This window comes from Camelus ferus, chromosome 16 (genome assembly GCF_009834535.1).
Source record: "Camelus ferus isolate YT-003-E chromosome 16, BCGSAC_Cfer_1.0, whole genome shotgun sequence".
Taxonomy (NCBI): domain Eukaryota; kingdom Metazoa; phylum Chordata; class Mammalia; order Artiodactyla; family Camelidae; genus Camelus; species Camelus ferus.
Genome location: NC_045711.1, coordinates 17,878,127 through 17,896,616, shown reverse-complemented (window position 1 = coordinate 17,896,616; position 18,490 = coordinate 17,878,127). Strand labels below are relative to the sequence as shown.

The following is an 18,490-nucleotide window of genomic DNA, read 5'->3' as shown; positions in this document are numbered from 1 at the left end:
TCTCCCAAAGTTATCACTGAGTGCACTTGGTCAACAAGTCCTTTTTCAGTCAAAACAAGTCATTTTTAGTCAAATGAGGGCCAGGTTTTGACTTGATATACAGAGGAATGTTCTAACAGCCAGAGAAGTTCAGGGACGCCGCCCCAGTAAATGAGGAATCCTGGTTACCGCTGGGGAGGCGTTACTCTGTGCCGCACTCCTCGGTGGAGAGGTTTGGAAGTGACAGGGTCAGATCTTTGTGAACATCCTTCCCCAGCCGGAAGGGGTTGCCTTTATGCTGAAACACATTTTCCTAGATGTCTTCCCTCGTAGGAGACAGTCTTCCAGGTGCGCGGACTAGAAGGTCCCTGATGACTCCCAGACCTGCATCTCTGCCCCACCTTGCACTGCCTTCCAGAAGCACGCCCCCAGCTGCTGACAGCATCTCACGGATGTTCTGCATGTGTGTCCATCCGTTTGCTCCTTCAACAAATGCTTAGTGCCCACCAAGTTCCGGGCATCTTCCTAGGTGCCAAGGATGCAGCGGTGAACGAGCCAAGGGAAGCCCGGCCCTCCGGGGTCTCGCTCTGCGTTCTCGTGGGACTGATGGGGAGGACGTTCACCGCCCTGCTGCCCTGGCTCCCCCTGCTTCCTCTAGGTCCGACTCCTCAGGACTGCGGCGGGCTCCCTCGCCCAGATCAGCCTTGCTGTTACCTGCCAGCCTCCTTCCCCTCAGTGTGTGATGCTCTCTGTCGCGGTGTCTCATTTCTTCTGGGCTCCCCTGACCCCACCCTGCACAGCGTCTCTCATCTAAAGCACCGACGCTTCCCGGCTGGAGCTGGGCTGTCCTTAACGCTTGCTTCACACTCCTGCCCTAAGTGACGGGGACCAGTTTGGGTCAATTGGTCGACGAAGTTGGTTAAATCAGGGAATCCTAAAAAAGCAAAATGTACACTCTAAACGTTTTGTTTTCACCCACAACGTCCAAGTGCTCCCGCCCGCCGCCGTCTGCTGCAGAGCCAGGGCGTTTTCTTGGAGTGCGTTAGCATCTCCGCACACCTGGACCTCGCCTCCCGGACTTGCGGTTCTAGTCTCTAGACAGGAGCGAGGGCTTGGGTGCTCCGGAAGAAGAAGATGCCTGCGGGGTCCTCTCTCGGGATTGCATACGGACCCCTCATCTCGTGTAGCTGCTTCCAGCACTTTTAAACAGCTCCCTTCATCAAGCCTTTTCAAAGCATTCAGAGTGACTTTTGAGGAAAGCGTCTCTCTTTGCACTCATATGTCATTGGTTCCCATGATAATTCAGCTATGTAAATAAAATCACTAGTTCGAGCATATTCCATATTCGGGGTTGTGACAAATGCGCAGGCCTCTCGGTACAGGGACGCCCCGTGTGGAGGGAGCAGGGGCACCGAGAGGGCTCATCCCACCCAGGATACTGGTCAGTGCGTCTTATTCACATGGTGACTCGATACCTGTAAAGTGTCAGGCAGCAGGTGCATGAGACAGCGTGGTTTGTGCCAGAAGAGTAGCCGTCCTGAACTGCAGGTTTCATCAGCCACCCGTCTGCTCAGACACTTCAGGTGCAGCCCTGCTGGGCCGCGAGAGGGACTGGGGCAAACCTCTTCATCCAGCGTGACCCCTGCAGCCCCATCTCCACCCTGTTGGTGCCCTGAGCTCCAGTCCCAGGCGCAGGGACACACGCAGGACATTCTCACCATCAAGCCTTTGTTCCCCTGGATGAACACAGGCGCAGCCCAGCTGCTGGGGCCCACATCTGGGGACACACGTGTCCTGCCAGGCACCTGCCCCTCCAGCCACGGAGGGACCAGCTCCAGCCTATAGACAGCATCTCCTCCTTGAAGCCTTTCTTGATCTCACAACAGGATGTGCTTTTCCCCCTTTCAAAGACATGCTGCCTTTGTATCCCCATCAGGGCCTCGTGGGTCCCGGCCTGCGCTGTCCCTCCTTCCTGCCCAGTCATTGTCTGTGGCTTTGCATGGAGCCGGGTGTGGGAGCTGCCGGCAGCGCGTTCCGGAAGCAAGTCCATCTATCTCTCTCCCCCTTTATCTCATCTTCAAAGCCTATGTCTTCCCAGCCTATCTTCTCAGCGGCGAGGCACCCCCAGGATTCAGTCACGCTAATTGATTCAGAATGAGGACGGGGCTCTTTTTAGTTCAGAAATAATTCATAGTCTTGAAGGCTCATCCATTTATCTCCCTTGATTTAAAAAAAACCCAGTCTTATTGAAATATAATTTACATATCATCACAGTCACCCGTTTGAACCGTGCAAGCCGCTGGTGTTTAGTAAGCGTACAGCCGTCCACCTTGACGGAGCTTCACAAGACTTTCAGAAAGGTCCCTCGTGCTGATTCCAGTCAATTCCGGTGCCCCCGCCCCACCCCGGGCTCCAGGCCACCACGACAGAGCCTCCCTCGACTTTTCCTGCCACCTTTTCATCACTGGAGAGGTTTTTAGACCAATAGACATGCTGTTTGCCTGAGGAACTTTTCTTCTGGTCCAGTTACTGAACTTCGTTCATTCGCCTCCCTTTGACTTTCTCCCTGCGTTTAAGTTTCTCTTGGTTTTCTTTGTGTGACTCTTGTCTCTGCTAAGCAAGTTGGCCTTCGACTTGTTAAGAGACTCAAGGCTTCCCCACTCCTTTAGCGTATGGAAATCGTGAAGAGTGTCATGTGCAAAACAGGTCCCTAGCCCCTCCAAGGCGTGGAAAATCTGATCTCCTGTTATATTCAGTATAGGGCACAAAAAGCCACGTTAGTGTTTTTGGTAACACAGTTTTTGGTAAGAAAAATGACATTGTTTTTTTGAAGATGATCAACGCCTGATAGCTTTAAAAATTCGTATGTAGAAAAGTACAAAGAACGTCAAAGCATGACCCAGACAGAACCCAGCTCTCAGAAGCAACCGGCGGTAAACGAGGGTGGTCTTCTTTCCTAACACCCCTCTCGGCAGCGATACAGCGAGAAGGACGGTCGCTGCTAGGCCTGCCAGGCCGGGCGGCAGCTCTGGGTCCGGGGCCCCCGGCCAGACCCGGGCATCCTCAAGGGCAGGCCCTCGGCAGGGCAGCATCCGACCACACCGGGCACAGAAGCAAAAGACACCTGCGGCGCTGGCTGGGTGGCAGGCTTGGCCTGTCTGCAGTGGGGATGAAGGTCGAGTTATAGTAATAAGTGACCAGAGCTAGAAAGATACCTTTTCACCCTGTTAACTCGACCCCCATTTGTACTCCTGGACTCGGCAGCCTAGGGAACCTTACGTGCCACCAAGGCGCCGGTAAATGTTCAGCCTTGGCTTGTCTTTCACATATAATGTGAACTTCAGACTCTTCAGGCCAGCGATGAGTTTTTAGCATTTACACGCAGCTGCGTGGGCAAGTGGTGGGTGGGCAACACAGCTCTGAGGCTGGGGGGAGGGGAGCATGACACGGGCACTCAATGAGGCTGGTGGAGACGGGGACGGACGGTGGGAATTTTGTTGGATGGGGTTTGCAGCGCTGATGGTCACATCTTCTTTCACTTAGATTGTAGCGATGTTACTTATATTTAAGTTGAGCCCTGTTGAAGATTTTTTTAATTAAAAAATGTGTTTTCTGTAATCCAGGAAGGGTTTTCAAGATTTTCTCTTGGAGTTTACAATTACTTATTACAAGAAACTGTTTGCTTTTCTGAATCCTGAATCCTGAATTAGTGGCTTCACTTTGAAGATTCTGGGCTCGGCTTCTCTCTGAGGCAGAGAGGTAGAAAAAGAAAGAGTAAGTCCTTTGGAGGCAATGGGCCTGACTTAAACCCCCGCTCCTTCCTTTTCACCTGTAGGTCCTTGGCAGGCTAGCTAGTCTCTTTAACCTGAATCCCTGACTTGAGAAAAAGAGCCTTGAGGTCAGACCCTGACTCAGCGGGACTTCCACACGCTGGAAGCGTACCATGCAGTATTAACGAAACAAAAGGTGGGTGACTCAGAGGTGGTCTAATCTGGGGACACAGTGATGTCGTGGAGGAGCCAGTTCTTTCCGTCTTTCTGGTCTGCCCTCTGCAGCGTGTGGACGGAGCCCTCTGGCCAGCTCCCCTCCCCGTCTGGGTGGAGTTGGCTGCTGTAATTCTGCTGATCGCGAGCAGAGGACAAAGTCCAGTGGAGGAAAAGGGCATCTCTTCCAGTGTGTCCCCTTCAGGGCAAGAAAGCTTTCCCCAGCCCTCCCACCAGGCCTCCCCCAGCCACCAGCCAGGAAAATGGAGTCACTGTTATTGGCTTAGACTGTGTCACTAAGAGTCACTCCTGAGCTAAGAACCGTGTGACTTTCCATCAGTGTCCTGTCTCACGTCCATGGAGCTCTTCAGCAAGAAAGGAGGAGGGAACAGCTGACAGACAGGTAGTCCCCAGTGACTGTTAGACCTGTGTTGGGGTGTTACTTTAGATCTGAGGTCATTATTGTCTTTAAAGGAACAGACTTTATTTTTTTCATTTTTCATTTTTATTAGGTAAAATTGATACAATTTGACTGTACATATATAATATGTTACATGTAAATATATATATATAATATACTGCACATTTTTTACATATATCACTGTTTATTGTTTTTAAGAACAGTTTAGAGCTTTAGTTTTTTAAGCTTACATAGTTATCAAAGGAATAAAGCCAACCACAAAATAAAAATCAACAGAATGCAGTAATCCAGTCATAAAGGACAATCAGATGTGCTCACACATATTCAAGAAATCAATCATCTAAGTTGTAAGTAGTTCATTTGTGTCCTTTTTTTTTTTTCAGATTCCACATATGAGTGATATATGGTGTTTTTCTTTCTCTTTCTGGCCTACTTCATTTAGAATGACGATCTCCAGGTCCATCCAGTTTGCTGCAAATGGCATTATTTTATCATTTGTTATGGCTGAGTAGTGTTCCATTGTGTAAATATACCACAGCTTCTTTATCCAGTCATCTTTCGATGGACATTTAGTTTGTTTCCATGTCTTCACTGTTGTAAATAGTGCTGCCATGAACACTGGTATGCATGCATTTTTCTGAATTAAGGTTCCCTCTGGGTATATGCCCAGGAGTGGGATTGCTGGATCATATGGTAAATCTATTTTTAGTTTTGTGAGGAATCTTAATACTATTTTCCATAGTGGCTGCACCAAACTACATTCTCACCAACAGTGTAGGAAGGTTCCCTTTTCTCCACACCCTCTCCAGCCATTTATCTTTCATGGACTTTTGAATGATGGCCATTCTGACCGGTGTGAAGTGATACCTCATTGTGGTTTTGATTTGCATTTCTCTGGTAATTAGTGATACTTGAGCATTTTTTTCACGTGCCTGTTGCCCATTCATATGTCTTCATTGGAGAATTGCTTGTTTAGGTCTTCTGCCTGTTTTTGGATTGGATTATTTGTTTTTTTCTTATTAAGCTGTATGAGCTGTTCATATATTCTAGAGATTAAGCCCTTGTCAGTCTCATCTTTTGTAAGTATTTTCTCCCATTCTGTAGGTTGTCTTCTTGTTTTGCTTATGGTTTCCTTTGCTATGCAAAAGCTTATAAGCTTAATTAGGTCTCATTTGTTTATTTATTTTTTTAATAAGTGTTAAGAATTAATATCTTGGTAGTGAGATGTTTATGTACATTTGTAATTATTTCTTTTGAATAAATTCCTAGAAGAAGAATTGCTAAGTTTAAGGATATGCACATTTTTTTTCTTGTTTTGTTTTCTGATCATGAAAGTAAAATATGTTTATTGTTAAGGTATTAGTGATACTTGCTATAGAAAAAGCAACTCCTGTATAACCCTGTTTTTCAGTTACTTGGTTATTTGTTATTTGGTTATTTGTAGTAATTTGCTACATACATGTCCAAATTCACTTTTACACATACTAATATGTACAATGTGAGAAAGCATTAAAAATATTGCCGTGTAGATATTATTTTATTGTATAAATGCCTAAATGTAAGGAGGTTCTTATATTCAATGAAGATTCCTAAAAACCCTTTTTTTGGTCTTCCTTAAATATCCATTTCAAATATAAGTGAAATAGAAAATACATAATTTTAAAATTAATTTTTGTAAATTGAAGTCTAGCCAGTTTACAACGTGTCAATTGCTGGTGTAAAACATAATGTCCCAGTCATACATAGATATAAATACGCATATATTGGTTTTCATATTCTTTTTCATTATAGGTTACTATAAGATACTGAATATACTTCCCTGTGCTAGAAAATAATAATTTAAATGTCTAATTTATCAATTTAGTTACACCTTTACCTTTGAAATCACACCTTAGATAAATATAATCATTTAGAATTACATCGTTGCTCTTTTAAACAAGCGTCATAGGCACCTAGGACAACCCTAGAGCATTTTTGAGGTCATTTAGCACAGGTTGTGGAACTTACCGCGCCACCTCCCCGGGGCTCCGGATGATCACTCTGAGTCCCTTGGAAATTCCGTCCTAATCACGTAACCTCGGGCGGGTGGCTGTCATTTGCCCCGAGTTGTGATTCCCACAACCTGCTTCTGAGGCTCTCTTTAAAACCTGTGTTTTCAGTGAGGGCGAGTGCTGTGCGTCGTGAGGTCACGCCCTCAGGAATGATCACAAGGAGTGTGTTCACCTCCTTTCAAAACCGTGTGACCATGTTAAAACTAGCATTGGTCCAGGCTGTTTCAGGATGTGTCTTCCATAAATAGTATTTAATGCTGATTGGATCCTGGTGGTTTTTGAAAAAAAAAAAAAGAAAGAAAGAAAACAAAGAACTTTGGAGACATAGGGAAATTTTAGTACAGACTGTATACTGTATCATATTTTGAACATATGATTTTCCGTGGGTTGTGATAAGGCTGCTGCAGGAGAGTGCTGCCGGGGGTCATGCTGGAAGTACTTGGAGGTGAAGCCTCATGATGTCGGCAACGTGCTCTCAAAGGAGTCGATGGGACGGAAAATGGAGAGGGGTGGAGAGAAGTAAAGGAGATAAAATGTATCATTGGTAAATGCAGGTGAACAGAGGTGCCATCGTGGTTCTCCCACTTTTCCATGAATTTGGAAATGCTCAAAATGAAAAACTGAACAATAAAGAAGGCTTTCCCCCTCCAGCATTATAAAAATATTCATCCATGTTTATTTCTGGGACTTTTATCTTTGTGTATTTTACACTTAAATTTATATTGAATTGGAATTTATTTTTGACATAAAGAGTGAGATACAGTCTGCATTCCACTTGAAGTCCTACTTCATATTAAACTCTTTTAAATCTGTTTTTTGGGGAATTTCCGCTCTGTTGTAACCACACTGTTTTTCTGATGTAACGTTATGGCATGTTTTTATTTCTAATAAGACAAATCTCTATTCTCTCTCTTCCAGATTTTCTTAGATTTTCCCATGCTTTTTTTCCTCCAGGTGAACTTTGGAATTAAATGCATGACATTCATGATTCATTTGAATTTTGTTAAAATTAAACATTAATTATTTGGGCATACTTGATTTTAAAAAATAATGTTTAGTCTTATTTCAACAACAAGGATTTCTCTGGATATCAAAGAACCCTTCAGGTGAACTGATGGCTATTTTGTTTGAGAAGTTAGCGTTTTTGTTGATTATAGAGTAAATAAATATGTTATTTACTTCAGTATTTATTAGAGTTTATGGAGGCAAAAATGACTAAGACAGCATCACTGCTACTCAAAGAGTTCATAGTCTTCTAAAGAAGAATAGTTTACATAATGTGATTTTGTGGGAACATACACACATTTACAAGGTACAGAAGTACAGTAGGGGATTTAATTCTGGCTAGGGTGGGCAGGCTCCCTGGAGGAAGCGATGCTGGACCAAGAATTTAGAAGAAAGGACAGGCATTTGCCAGGTGGTCAGGTTAGAAGGGTACCACATCAGAGGGCACATCGCAGATAGGAAGGCACCGAGGCCCAAGGCAGTGGGGTGTTTTCCAGGCACCACAACTGGCCATGTCGCTGGGAGATAAAGGGATGGTGTACTTTTGTAAGATGAGGCTGGATTGACAGGTGTGGAGGTGCGGTACAAGATTACACCGTAGGGAAGAACTGGGGACTTTGTCCTAAGGGTAGAGGGAAGCCTTGGGGAGCTTTTAAGCAGAGGTGTGATAAAGTTGGATTTGCCTTCTTTTTTTTCCCTCCAATTTCACACTGAATCTTTTTTTAATTGAAGTATAGTTGGTTTACAACACTGTGGTTGGTTTACAACATTGTGTTAATTTCTGGTGTATAGCACAGTGATTCAGGTGTGTGTGTGTGTGTGTGTGTGTGTGTGTGTGTGTGTGTATGTACCTTTTCATATCCTTTTTTATTATAGACTGTGACAGGATATTGACTATAGTTCCCTGTGCTATACCAAGGACCTTGTTGTTTATCTTGCATCCTTGATAAATCGAGGTGGGGAGGGGATTTGAGCAAAACTGGGAACCCCAAGTCAGTGGGAAGCTGATGCTAATTCATCCTTGTGAGAATGAAAGGCCCAAAATAAACAAGTTCCAGCAAAGACGAGAGAGACAAGATTACAACGATGTTACAGAGATAAAATACACACAGGACTTGAGTAAATATTTTAGACTATAAAAGAGCCATAGTTGTCGGGTATGTATCTTGGATTGGTATCTTGTCCAGTTTTCATAAAGGGACGCACGTTCATTGCATAACACTTGATGGGATTAATGAGATGGCCCATCAGGTTCCCAGACTCTCTGGACCAGTAGGTAACTGTTCCATAAATTGAAGCTCCGGCACTGTCACAGCATTCACAAATTCAGCCTTTGTCTGTTGCTCCATAAATATTTTGGGACATTGACCATCTGTTTTGGGCCTTTTCTTCGTCTTTTGACAGGGCGGGGGACTTGTACTTGACCTCATATGCGTTTCTGCTCTAAAAATCTTCCTTATGTGATGTATCTTCCTTAGTCCATTAGCTCCGGTGTGTTCTGTGTTGTGCCAGGTTTCGTAGGTTACAGAAACAGAACTATGACTCCTGCCTCTGACCAACTAGTTTTGTTGGAGAAACTGCCTTGTGGCACTATTACTGAAAGTAAGTAATGTGTAAGAGCTGATTTGTTTATGGTACAGCCATTCTCCGCTCTCATGATGTTTGGAGAGACAGTAAACCAATAAACAAGTATATTGTCTACTACATGGTAGTAAATGTCACAAAGTTCAACAAAGCAGAGGAGTGTGTGTGTTGAGGGTCTGATTTACTATTTTGTGTGGTGTAACAAGAGAAGCCCTCCTTAACTGAATGAATGAAATTTGACCAGAGACTTGAAGAAGTGAGAGCAAGTGAACCATATGGTCTGTGTAATGTAGGAATGTGGGGAAAGGCTTTCCAGGCAGAGGGAACAGCAAGTGCAAAGGCCCTGGGGTGGGAACAACTGAGCTGGTTTGAGGAGCAGTGTGAGAGGGGAAAGGCGAGTCCCCTGGTGGAGGGAGGGGCCTTAGAAGCCATTATCAGGGCTTTGGCTTTTCCTATGAGTGAGACATCAAGCCATTGGAGTGTGTGAGTAGAGGTGTTGTATGATTTGACCTGGGTTTTAGGATTGTCACTCTGTTGTGTAAAGATTACAGGATAAAGAGGCAGGGCAGAAGAAGGGAGACTGGCTGGGAGGCAGCTGCCATCATCCTGGTCAGTGATGCTGTGGTGGTGAGGAGCACTGAGATACAGTGGCATTTGCCACATATGTCTCGACATATTCCATTTACTGAGATGGAAAGACTACGTGAGACATGGATGGGAAGAAGTCTGGAATTCGGTTTTGTTCCCGTTAACCTGAAGGTGCCTGTTAGGACATCAAAGAGGAGGTGTCAAGAAGGTAGTTGGACAGGGGAGTCTGGAGTTCAGAAGGCAGGACTGGGCTGAAGGTATACAGGTGGTATTTAAAAGCCACAGGTTGGCTGCGATGAGCAAGTCAGACAGAGGCGATGACTAGATTGGACAGAGATGACCGAGCTTTAGGGCACTTGGGGTCTAGAGGTCCAGGAGATGAGGAGAAACCAATGAAGGGGACTGAGAGGAGGACTGGGGAGGTGGGCAGAAAACCAGGAGAATGTCGTGTCCCGGAAGCCAAAGGAATAAACTGCTGTGACTCGATGCTGAATGACAGCTGAGGCGGACCAGGGTTCACGTGATGCAGGAGACGGGGCCAGTCCGTCCCGTTCATGGTTTTACTGCCCATGAGATGCTTTTTGCTGCAGGACTTAGTGAGTTCTAAGCATTTCACTGTGTGGCTAACCATGAAAGTCGTTCGGGGTAATTTCCATAAGTCAGTCATTTCTGATAGTTTCTGTTTAGGATTGGCATGAATTTTTATAACGAGTGGCAGTATTCATCTTGGAAAGCCGGCAAGTCTTCGTTAAAGCGTTTTCTTCACCACCTCCGTCCCTCAAGTTGTTTGTTCGTCTGCTCATTCATTCCAAAACGGACTAATTACCAACACCCCAAAATACTTCGGAAGCGCCTGTCGCATGCTAAGCCCAGGTTTTCCTGAAGGACCGCGCCTTTCTCGGGACGCTCGGCCTCAGCCTCCCCGCAGCGGGGATTTTCCAGGCCAGTGTCCAGCTGCAGTTCGCGGCGTCCGCCCCTAGAGGCCGGAAGTCGGGCAGCGGGCGCGTCCCTCCCCCGCCTGGGAGGGACCCCTCGGATGCTCAGGGACGACATGCAAATCAGGTGGGCCGGCGGTATGCAGATGAGGTGGGCGGGCGGTATGCAGATACGCAGGCCGTGTCGGGCCGGCTGGCCGCCGGAGTCCGAGGTGGGCGGGCCCGCGAGGGGCGGTATGCAGATGAGGTGGGCGGGCCGCATGCAGATGAGCGGGCGCGGAGCGGCCGGGCGGCCGCGGGGACTGGAGGCGCCGGCCCTTTCTTTGACTGGAGCGGACCCGCCGGACGCAGCCGCCTCGCCAGTCCGGGCCGGCGCGAGCTGCCGCGCGGTGGACACGCCGTCCGAGGCGGCCAGCCGGCCGCGGCTCGAGGCGGCCGAGCATGGGCAACCACTCGGGGCGGCCCGAGGACCCCGAAGCAGGTCTGTGCGGTGGGCGGGGGTCGCCGCGCCCCCTCCCGCCGGGCGCCCTTCCCCCACCGCCTCCGCCGGGCCGCGCCGCCCGCGGGCGCCGAGGGGCGCGCGGAGCCGCGAACTTCCCGGCCGCGAGTCCCGCCTCTGGAATGCGCCCGGGGCTTGTGCAATCACCTGTGCCCGCGCCGCGACGAGGAAGTGCCGCCGGCTCACCTGGAGCCCCGGGGGCGCGGGGCCGGGGGCGGGCCGCCGGCGGGCCGGGCGCGCGGGCGCTGGGCGCGGACTCCCGGGGCTCCGGCCGCGCTTCTGGTCTTCGTTCCTGTGCGTGTCGCACACTTTCCAGAGTCCCGTGGAAGGGGCGGCCCGTCAGCAGATCTGTTACTCAGCCTCAGGCCCGCGGCCGGGTTGTGACTGTCTCTTACTCAGAATAGCCGGTGCTTATTCTGGAATACCAGGCGCTTCTCTGGTTTATCAAAATTTTATTTCCTCCAACTGAGCGAGCTCGGCGGAGAGTCAGCTGGCCTCTGGGTTTCATGTCCCGGTTGGTCCTCCTGGCCTCCCACACAGATTTAGATGCTGGTGACTACGGGGTTGCATTTAAAAACAAGACGGAACATTTCTGTACCGTCGCAGAGGCAAATGGGATTTAATTTGGCCTCCAAGGTGCCCCCTGGCTGGTTTGGGAGAGATGGTAAACCTAGGGCTGGAGGCCTGGGCTGGCAGGTGACAGGTGTGTGTATCTGTGATAAAGTTAGAATGCTAAATACTTTTTCCAGGGAGTCATTCTTAAATCTGCATTTGAGGAAATTGAAGCCCTAAGAGGTGGAGCCGCTTGTCCAGGTGACAGGCCAGGAATGGGGGGCGGAGCTGTCACTAAGACTTGGGTCTCTTGGCCTGCATCTTCTGTTCTTCACTCACTGTGGCAGGGAGGCCACGCCGGGGCAGGCCGTGACCTTGCGGCTGGGCGGAGGTGGGTGCCTCCCAGGCAGCTGTGGGACGTTGGACTGGCAGAGCAACCAGGATGGAAAACTCCAGAGATGGGGTCACTGCATGGATTACATAGGGGTGACTCTAAACCACACAGCACCTACCCAAACTTCTTGGGGTGAAATAGGCAATGTTTGCAAATTAATGCCTTTGTCATAAGCAGCTCCATGATAAACGACTAGGTAGACGATCTGTAACATTTTAAGAGCACCTCGCACTAGCACATCCCTGCCCAGGTATTGTGAAAACCCCTGTGCTCTTTCCTTAGTGTCAAAACTGTGAAGACACTGCCCGCTTGCTAGAGTTTTTGAGTTATTTGGGTGCTTGTATTCCAGTTTCTAAGTGACCTTGCTTTTTAAAACACTAATAGATAGGGGATGGACAGGACACTATGCCAGTGCTTTATTTTGCTGCATTTTTCGAAGAGGGCGTATAGTTTCAGAATGGGAACTCAGTCTGATTAGCTGCCAGTAAGGACACCTGATTATAAAGTCTCAGGAAAGACTTTAAATGCTAGGCTGTTGTTAGCTGAAAGTGTGTGTATAACTTTGAGTGACCTCAGTGCTGTGATGAAAGGCTCTAGACTGTCCCTATGAGACCCTGGGAATCAGAGTTTTGTTAAAGATTCGCATATCCGCTGTCTGCATTACCGTGCACGGGGCTGGGATGGTGGTGGGGGCCTCCCACTGGCAGTGGTGGAACCCTGGACTAGGATCAGAACAAGTGCTTCAGTGGGTCATCGGAGCAAGGGGCCCAAAGGGGCTTGGTAGAGGTAAGGGGGACACAAGGGGGCTGGAGGAGGCAGAGCAAGACCCAAGTCTGATTTTCACGGTTCCTGGGTCATGTCAGTTTTGTCCTTGTGGGGTGCAGACCCTTCAACAGCATTGGGAATGAAAGAGTGTTATTGGAGAGTACCCCCTGAGAAAGACCAAAGGGGTAGGAAGCAGAATGGGCCGGGAAGGCCTGTAGACCATGGTGCAGACACAACACCCAGACAGGAAGGGGAGGCGGCGGCTGTTTGGGCAGAGAACCGTGCGGGTCTGACAAGGCCCTGGCAGCTGCCTGGGGTGCCCAGAGCAGACCGGCCGTTAAAGGAGTCCCGAGTCAGGCGGAGGTGGCCAGTCCCTCGTCCTGTGGCTGGGTCAGTCCTTGCTGGAGGCTGCCTGGGAGGAATGTGCCCTTCAGCTCAGAGGCCAAGCTGAGCCTTGGTGGCACCAACAGCTGGAGGTGTCAGCTAACGGCAGCCCTTGCAGCTGAACGCCAAGTTCTTTTCTCGAATAGAGATCCAGGCAGCACACCTCGTGGCTGACTCCCGTGGGACCTCAGTTGCTTGGACAGGGAGGGGCTATTTAAAAGGCAGATGAGGTAAAATCCCCATCTCAAACCCTGCCCTACCCCCGTCCCCACCCTTTGTGGAGTCTGCCGTCCTCTGAGTTGAGTCATCGTGACTTACTGTGGTATCAGAGGATGGAAAAGAGAAATGGACCAAGTAAAAGACTTGATCTTTGTGTGAATGAGGGCAGCTGGAATCAGAACATGTTGATGACCATATCTCTTACCTCCTGGAAGGTCCCAGTTAACGGTCCTTCCATTTCCAGGCAGGTTGTCAGTGCCTGCGTTGTCAGAGAGGGTTGCCACGGACAGTTGTGCAGGTTGTGCACTGTTCAAAGGAATAAAGCAATGAGTGGGCCCAGGTGGGGTTGTAGCAATCCAGAGGAAGGGGTGCCATTTTGCAGTTTTGCCTTTGTACGGTCACGCAAAGGTGCCCAGTATTTTAAAGGAGGCCTCAGTAGAAGGTGAGCTTAGAAGGCTTTTCCTGGCCTCACTGCTAGCTGCTAGCTGCTAGCTGCTAGCTGCTTACTATTTGCTTTAAATTTGCATTCACGTGTTTAAACAATGGATACAAACCACAAGACACAAAGTAAAAGCTTCTACCCATACTCCTTCAGGTACCACTCTGAATTAGTTATAGTTAATGCTAACTGTGGTTAAAGATGAATCCCAAAACGGCCTCTTAAGACAGTAAAAGTTGCTTTCTCCCCTTTGGGGAGTTGCAAGCTGTCCGGGGAGTGGTATGATTGTTGAATACTCAGGCTGGTGAACGTCCACCTTCAGTGTCTGGCTCCCCAGCTGGCAGTCAGGAGAAGGGAGAGGGCGCGGAGCATCCCGCAGGGGTTGTAGGGCCGCCCGGAAGTGGTGCCCATCCTTCCCGCCCCTCCCTCTGGCCAGACTCTGCCTGGGTGCTGAGGGCTGGGAGGAGGGCCAAGCAGAGGGCAGCACGGATGTGATACCCACGCTCAGCCACATTTGTGTCAATATTTTCTAATGTTAGTCAGAAAAAGTGAAAGGCATATATGTAGTTTACAGCCATGAACCCACGACATAGATTCAACGATTAACACTTTGCTATGTTTGCTTTTCTCCTTATTTTTATCCTACTGTCCATCCGTCTGTCCCTCTTATTTTTTAATGCATTTCAACGAAATGGTGGTTATCTCTGTAATTCTACCTGATGTGTTGTACCTCTGCTGCTTTCTTGATTTATTAGCTTTCAAGGCTGTCTACCAACCCTCACTGTGAAAGCTGAGGAATTAAGTGCATTTTTACTACTCTATTCCTCCCCTCCCTGATTCCTGCAAGTCATACTTAAGTTTTCTAAATCTGTTAGTGGAGTAAAATGTTAATGGTGGAATACAGGTCTTGGGTGTAAGCTGTTCACTGTGAAATTCTTTTAACTTTGCTATGTGAGATTTTCATTCAAAAAACTTTAAAATGGGCAACTTGGACACACAGGCTCTGAAGCACAAGGCAAACATGGCAGTGTTTGTATGTGAGAAGCTAATCGTGTAGTAGGTGGTGAGTCTGTAGCTGTGCTGCGCCCTTAGTGAGATCCAGTTTAATTCAAGGTGATCTTCTGTGTACAAGAGTATAAACTTTTTTTGTGCTTTTATTTTTCAGTTGTGAGAACCACTTATTGGTATGTTCAACAGATTTAGGTATGCAGAGACATGGATAAATCACTGATACATATATACCTTAGGAAAGAACTTTAAAAATTCTAAGGAAATCTGTTTACCACCTGTCTTTCTTGACTAGCCAGCTTTAAACAGAGCCCTTGGCGAGGTGAATGAGGGTGTACCATCCCTAAGTTTCTCCTGCCTTTTCGCTACATCCTCTGTACCCTGCTGTTGGTCTGCCTCTGAAATTCTACATGGCTGGAATGTTCTGTTTCATAATCAGTGTTATTGAAATCTTCCGTGTGTTGTTTTTAGGTTGATTCTAAAAATTGAAAACCAATCAGCATTTGAAATATTAGGGTCCCATGTATATAATGTCCTGGAGAACCAGGGAGTGCCTTTAGATGCAGAGAAAAAGACATGTACTTTCACGTCGCTTAACTTGTCCTCTGTGACAGACAATATTACTTTAAAACGGAAAAAGAAGGAGTAAAGAGTTTGGAAAAGAGTTGGTACAAGTATTATAGTCATTTGCTTTAAAAATTGCCTTAACATTCTGTTACCCTGTTGTCCAGCTTCTCGGTTTTACAAATTGCTGTAGAGAATTCATTTTCTTCTTGGAGCTGGAAAGGGTGATGGTTGAGAGTTCAGGCTCTGGAGGCAGATGCTACTTTTGTCACTGGTGGCTCTGAGACTTCGGGCGAGCGATTCAAGCTCCTGGAACCATCGGTGTTTCCGCCGAGCGAAGAGGGTAGGGGTGCAGCCTACCTCGGAGGGCTGCCAGGGTCGTTCCCAGATTGAGACGCACGGTGGGTCAGAACGAGCCGCGCCCTGACGCTTTCGTTGCTACTGTTCCCCGCCTTCCGACTTGGCCTTTTGGTTTGAACTCGGTTGCCTCTGGTCCTGTCTCGCTCTCGGGTGAGCTCACTACTTCTTGAATCCTTTTTCTCCTTTTGCATCCCCTTTGCTTTGGTTGGAGTATTTCCTGTGATTCCCTCTGTCACCACACTTTTCCATAGTGTACCACCTCTGTATTCACTTTCTTCGTTTTCCTGTTGACTTTTACAATGTCATCAATTGTATTTTCTATTTCGTCTGTTTTGTCTTATTCTAGAAGTTTGGGGTTTGGGGTTAAGTTAAGGGTGGGAGGAGTTGGTTGGGGGCTTGAGCAAATGAATTAATGGCCTCTGTTGTCATTAATTTTGGATTTTAAGGACTCATCAGAGTTTTTACAATATTCGCAAGGAAGAGAATGTAGCATGTGTTTTTCTCAGATGTATCTTGATCCACAGAAGAGTTTCAGATGCTTTGGAAAATGCACCCTTTTAGGATTAAGAAGATGTGTGTATCGAAGATCAATGATAAAACATAGTAAAAAAATATAAGTAATAGCAGATGTCTGTGGATAATGGATGTGAATGGGTTAAACTCATTTTAAAAGAAGAGCCCCCTCCTCTAGATTAAATCAGAAAACAATGTTTGTATGGTCCAGAAAAGCATATTCAGATGTTCCTTTGATTTTTTAAATTAAGTCAACGACAGTTGTGAATAATAAAAAACTATTTTTTTAAGCTTTCAGGTTCAGCACCTTGTTAATTGTATTTATAAGTTCAGTGAAGTTTAGTAATCATTGCTTAAGGAGATCTTTGATTAATATTCGATCCCATTTATAAACTTAGTTAATAAATTTTAAATATTTTAAATTGCGTATATTAATGTGGTATGTGTAGGTTCCTGTTAGAGTCCTACTGACAAACAAGCCTGGTTTTTAAAAGTCTTATAAATTTAGTAATGACTCTTAAAAACCTGGTGATTCAGTCCTCTTATGCATTCCAGGACACTCACGCGTTGTCCGTGTGTGTGAAAGTAGGTGCACGTTTTCAATTAATGACACAGTTTAAGTTGGAATCGTGAGGCTGAGCTGCAGCTCTCAGTGGGTCCAATTCTGTTAAACATCAAGCACGTAATTCCAAAGTGTAGGTGTTTCTTAATACGTGATGCTATTACTACTTGTTTAATTCTTTTGAAAATTCCTTTACTTGATTCTAAACCTTTGTCAAATTAAAAGACGTGAGTAAGTGTTTTATTCCAAATAATAAACAGTATTGGCTGTTATCCCATACGATTTAGGGGCTGCCTTCTCAGCCTGCTGGGGTTTTTAACTGACAGAGCGCTCTGGCAGGGGCGGGGCAGGACTCTCCCCCGGAGCGCCCTTGGCTGTGCGGGGACCCGTTCTGGAGCGGCTTGGCTGAGCACGTACACAGATTGCCGATGCCTGCTGCCCCGACTCACCCTTTATCTGAGGGTTTCTCTGTTTGCCTTCAGCCTTTCTGATAGTTTGCCAGGGTATAGAATTCTAGTTTCAAAATCTCTGTCGTCTCTCTGTGACACTGGCTTCAAAAATGGAAGAAGGAAGTGGTCATAATGCCCGTCTGCCTTCAGTTCCGTTTATATTTTACTGAATTCTTTTATCTCCTGATAGCGGTCTGAGACCTCCATTCAAATGGCCATATCACCTGATCAGAGTTAGCACTTCTTTGGCATTTAAAGTATGTGAATATTCTCCCCTCAGACCCCGACGACCTTTGACTTGATCAACCCTGCCTGCTTTTCTTACGCTTTCTGTCTCTGAAGGCGGTATCTTTCTTGATAATGAAGCAGAATGTGACTTAATTGTGGATATCTCCTGTGGCTTTGTCTGACTGGCAGCGGACTACCGAAACAGGAGTGTCAGGTAAAGACACCCCCCCCCCCCAGAGCACCTTCAGTCAGACGGGACCTTCTGTGCTGACAAAGGTACAATTCCAGAAGCAAAAGTAGCAGTTACAGAACACAGCACAGCGGCAAAACTGTGGACGTGATTAAAGCAAAAGCTATTAGAAGTGCTTGGAAATCGCACACGTGGTATGAGAGAATTCAACAGTGTGTCTTACACAAGCAGTGTTTCTAGACCGTTCATGGAATGGTTAAACCATTGCTGTGATCCAGACCAGGAAGAAAACCTGATCAGTGCCTCTGCAGGGAGATTTTACTGGTCACCGTGTGAGCATAATGCCACGAAACTGTAGGTAATAAAGACTGGAACTTTAAAAACTCAACCCATGCGGGCAGGGCACAGTGACACAGTTAATGATACTGTGTTGCTTATTTGAAAGTTGCTGAGAGAGCAGGTCATTTTGCAACTGGATGGTGACTGGGTGGACACCAGACTCACTGTGGTGCTCGTTTCACGGTGTAGACAGAGATCGAATCATCGTGCTAGATACCTGAAACTAATATAATGTTAGGTGTCAACTATACCTAAAAAAAATCCATTTGGAAAACTTGACCCAAATAGGAAGTGGAAACTATAATAATAGACCATTTAGAAAAGTAATTGTGAAAGCCTTCATCTAGTTCCAAACAGTAAGTGAATCCATTCCTCCAAGTGCCTTCGTTACCGCGAGTGAAGTAAGTGCTTTATGCAGAAAACTGGAAAATAAACGACAGAGAAATCTGGGAAATGGGAGGGCGTTCTTACAGCGGGCA

At 47.0% G+C, this 18,490-nt stretch overlaps 1 protein-coding gene across 10 annotated transcripts in view; it reads left to right on the top strand.

Moving 5' to 3' along the window:
• Positions 1-18,490, top strand: part of SPECC1 (sperm antigen with calponin homology and coiled-coil domains 1) — a 191,382-nt gene that overhangs the window by 70,072 nt on the left and 102,820 nt on the right. Inside the window, exon 1 of one of the 10 annotated variants that reach the window (XM_032498922.1) lies at positions 10,839-11,027. The exons of the other annotated variants lie outside the window; for them this stretch is intronic. Within the exon in view, the coding sequence (XP_032354813.1) occupies positions 10,988-11,027 (40 nt within the window). The 5' untranslated portion in view covers positions 10,839-10,987. Of the gene's footprint in view, positions 1-10,838; positions 11,028-18,490 lie in introns of those variants that run through there. 10 annotated transcript variants of the gene reach the window in all.